Below are 3,226 nucleotides of genomic sequence, written 5' to 3' on the forward strand. Positions count from 1 at the left end.
CAGCTGCGGTGGCGGGGGGGCGAGGGTGGGCAGGGCGGGCAGGCCGCCGCTCTCGGGGCCGAGCACCGTGGGGTGGGCCCTGCGCACGTGCCGCATGAGGCAGCTGGTGCTCAGGTCCTTCTCGTTCTTCCCGCGGCTGAACTCCTTCATGCAGTACGTGCAGATGGCCTTGGTGCTGTCCCGCGGCGAGATGAAGAAGTGCTTCCAGGCCGGAGACTTCTTCCTGGAGCTGACGCCCCGGCCGGCCAGCAGGCTCTGCGTCACGGCCTCCATGGCCACGTCGTACAGCGTGCTGCTGTACTGGGAAAACAGGGACCCGTACTCCTCCTCCTGGTCGGCGGGCGGGCCCTTCCCGGGGCGCTCGCAGCCCCGGCCCGCCTCCCCCGCCTCCGCCCGCTCCCCACTGCCGTCAGCCCGTTTTCGGTCCTGCTCGTGTTCACTCTCCACTTTTCCCAAACCGTGATTCGGAGTCCGAACGCCATCTTCCTCTTCTATTTTAAAATTTATTTTATCGGAAACACATTCGCCATCCCCTGTGGGATGAGGTTCCTGGTTATTCTCCATGACTAACCATACCTATTCTGACTGCTTTGTCGTGTCACCTCAGGTGGGTGAAAACCTGATCCGAAGGCTCATCTGTGCCCCCAAACGTTCCTTATCTTCAGCTTTTTCAAAATAATGCCGTTTTCCGAGACGCATATGAACGCGGCTGGTCATCCATCTGACTACAGAGGGCCTGCGTCCAGCGAGTGCACCAGCTCAGCTCAGGGCGCAGGGCAGCGCCTGCCGGGGGCCCCAGCACTGCCCGCTGCTCGGCGCGGGCACCAGCTGACGTGGTGCGGACCTGCGTCTTGTCTCGGAGACTGGAGCGCCGTCATCCTGAAGGCACGTTGGCCCTTGTGCGTTGTCTAGAAAAGAAGACAAAACTAAGGTTAGCACTGACCTAAATCATATGTTCCAAATCCATACTGTGAACAGATCAACAACGTGCACAGAAAAGTCCCATAACGGTAAGTTAAAGTAAAAAAAAGCTTGTTCCTTGACGTTTTACAATCCATGTATACAAGAAAAATACCCTAAAACTGCAAAATGAGCACATAATCCAGACATGAATTTAAATTCCAATGGCCTATTCCTCAGGGGTTGAGGGACTGAAAACACCCTAGATGGTGTGAAAGGCCGCGAGGTCCCCGCTGCGAGGAGCTGCCAGAGCCCCTCTCTTCCTGCTCTGCCCCAAGAAACGACACGTAAAGCAGGGGCTGCAGCCAGCTAACTGGTCAGGTCATCAGGTCATAGACTCATCACCAAACGGAACCGAGAAAGTGGTGACTCCCAACATCTAAGAGGGGAGGGAACTCCTTCAGGGCTGAGCAACTGTCCGCGGGCACTGGGCCGGGCACCGGGCACAGTGCAGGGGGGGATGGGCCCCTGGGAACCAGATCACCACACAGACGCCAGGAGCCGGTCCGCCACGGTGAAGGCAGGCGTGTGAGCAGGACAGGTGGGAACGGGAGGTGGGGTCCGCACCCAGGGACGGAGTGGACACGTGGGGCACGTGTGGGGTACACACGGGGGAGGGAGCAGCTAAGGACAAGCACAGGAAGGCGGCATACATACCGGCACTAGCCCGCCCGCCACAAAAAATCGGACCCTGGCAAAACTATGAGAAGCTTGCTACTTTTCTCCTACAACAACCAAGGGTTTATCAGAAACACAAGCAGCACACACAACTTAAAACTATACATAAATCAAAATCAGGATGGCCTGTAGGACAAAGGCAGATTTCTGACGTTTGGCTCAGCCAGCCCCCAATAAAAACCAACAAGGAGAAATCAAGGAAGCGTGAAGAGGAGACTCAGCGGGAAGAGAGGTGTGTGTCATGCAGGGCGGCCCTGGGTCAAGGGGGACCAGGCCCCTCACAGCACTCAGCCACACCGGAGCTGCCCAGGGCGCGGGGGTGCTGCCTGCCTGGGAGGCTGTGCCAAGCCATTATAGACCAATAACTCTCATTAAAGTAAATGAAAATGCCTTTAAAATTTTTAACAAGTCAGATTCAGTAGTAAATAAAAAGTACAACATGCCAGGCCCAAATAGGGCTCATCCAGGACTGCAAAGTTCATTTACCATTTGAAAAGTAAGTCCATTCAACTCGCCACAGCAAAGATAATGAACAAAAACCATACCCTCATTTCAACAGATGCAGAGAAAACGTGGGATATGATTCAACGCCCGTTCGCGATAAAAATTCTCAGCAAAGGAAAACCCAACGAAAGCTTTATTAACCTGATAAAGGACCTGGAGAAACAGGCGGCAGCCAGGACCACACGTGCTCCCTGCTGAAGACTGAGCGCCGCCCCGCTGAGACGAGAACCGGACAGGGTGCGTGTTCTCCGTCCAGGCAGCACCGCGCTGGCCGCAGGAGCCAGAGCAGTGAGTGAAACCCAAGAAACAAAAGACGTATAAACCAAAAACGGAGATGTAAAACCGTCTTCATTCGTATTACACAGGTTTGTATGGATAAAGTTGTAAGGAATCTACTAGAAATAAGTCGATTTAGAAAATTATGAGATACAAAGCAACTGATTCTGTGTAGACAAATAATTGAAAATTAAACATTTTTTAAAGTCCACATTTGACACACCAAAATATAAAATGTGCAGAGATAACTTGGAAAAATAGTCTACGACCCTGTACACTGAAAACTGAAACACTGCTCCCTAGATGGAGTTCCTAATTTGGAAAATCCAATATTGGTAAGATATCAGCGGTTCCTGAATTGATCTATAAATTCAATACAATTCCAACCAAAATCCCATCATATTTTTTTGGCCATAGCTGATAAGCAGAGCTGAACATTTATATGTAAATATAGAGTCAGGAATAAATAACAATTTACCCTCGTATAACGCAGGGAGGCGAGGGGTGCTGAGCCCCACAGAGTCAAAAACCTGCATGCCCCCCAAAGCAACTAGAACAGCCTACCCTTGACTGGAAAACAAGGTGACCCTGAGGACCATGGGTTTGAGGGGCACAGGCCTCCTTACAGACAGACTTTCTTCCCGCTGACCACACACAGCCCTGTGAGTGGATTTTCTCCTCCTCAGGATTCTCTTAACAACCTTCCCCTTTCTCTGGACGCCCTTACTGCAAGAATGTGGCGTATACGAAACGTAGCGCAAACGCCCATTTTCCAGGTTGTATGCATCTTGAAACAGAACGGAACTGG

The 3,226-nt window shown here is 52.2% G+C and overlaps 1 protein-coding gene across 1 annotated transcript in view; it reads right to left on the reverse strand.

The window, feature by feature from the left end:
- Positions 1–1,318, reverse strand: part of ZBED4 (zinc finger BED-type containing 4) — a 5,643-nt gene extending 4,325 nt beyond the window's left edge. The window contains exon 1 of the mRNA XM_029953877.1: positions 4–1,318. Within this exon, the coding sequence (XP_029809737.1) occupies positions 4–564 (561 nt within the window). The 5' untranslated portion in view covers positions 565–1,318. The remainder of the gene's footprint in view (positions 1–3) is intronic.
- Between the last annotated feature and the right edge of the window lie 1,908 nt (positions 1,319–3,226).

This window comes from Suricata suricatta, chromosome 10, assembly GCF_006229205.1.
Source record: "Suricata suricatta isolate VVHF042 chromosome 10, meerkat_22Aug2017_6uvM2_HiC, whole genome shotgun sequence".
In the NCBI taxonomy this organism is placed as follows: Eukaryota; Metazoa; Chordata; class Mammalia; order Carnivora; family Herpestidae; genus Suricata; species Suricata suricatta.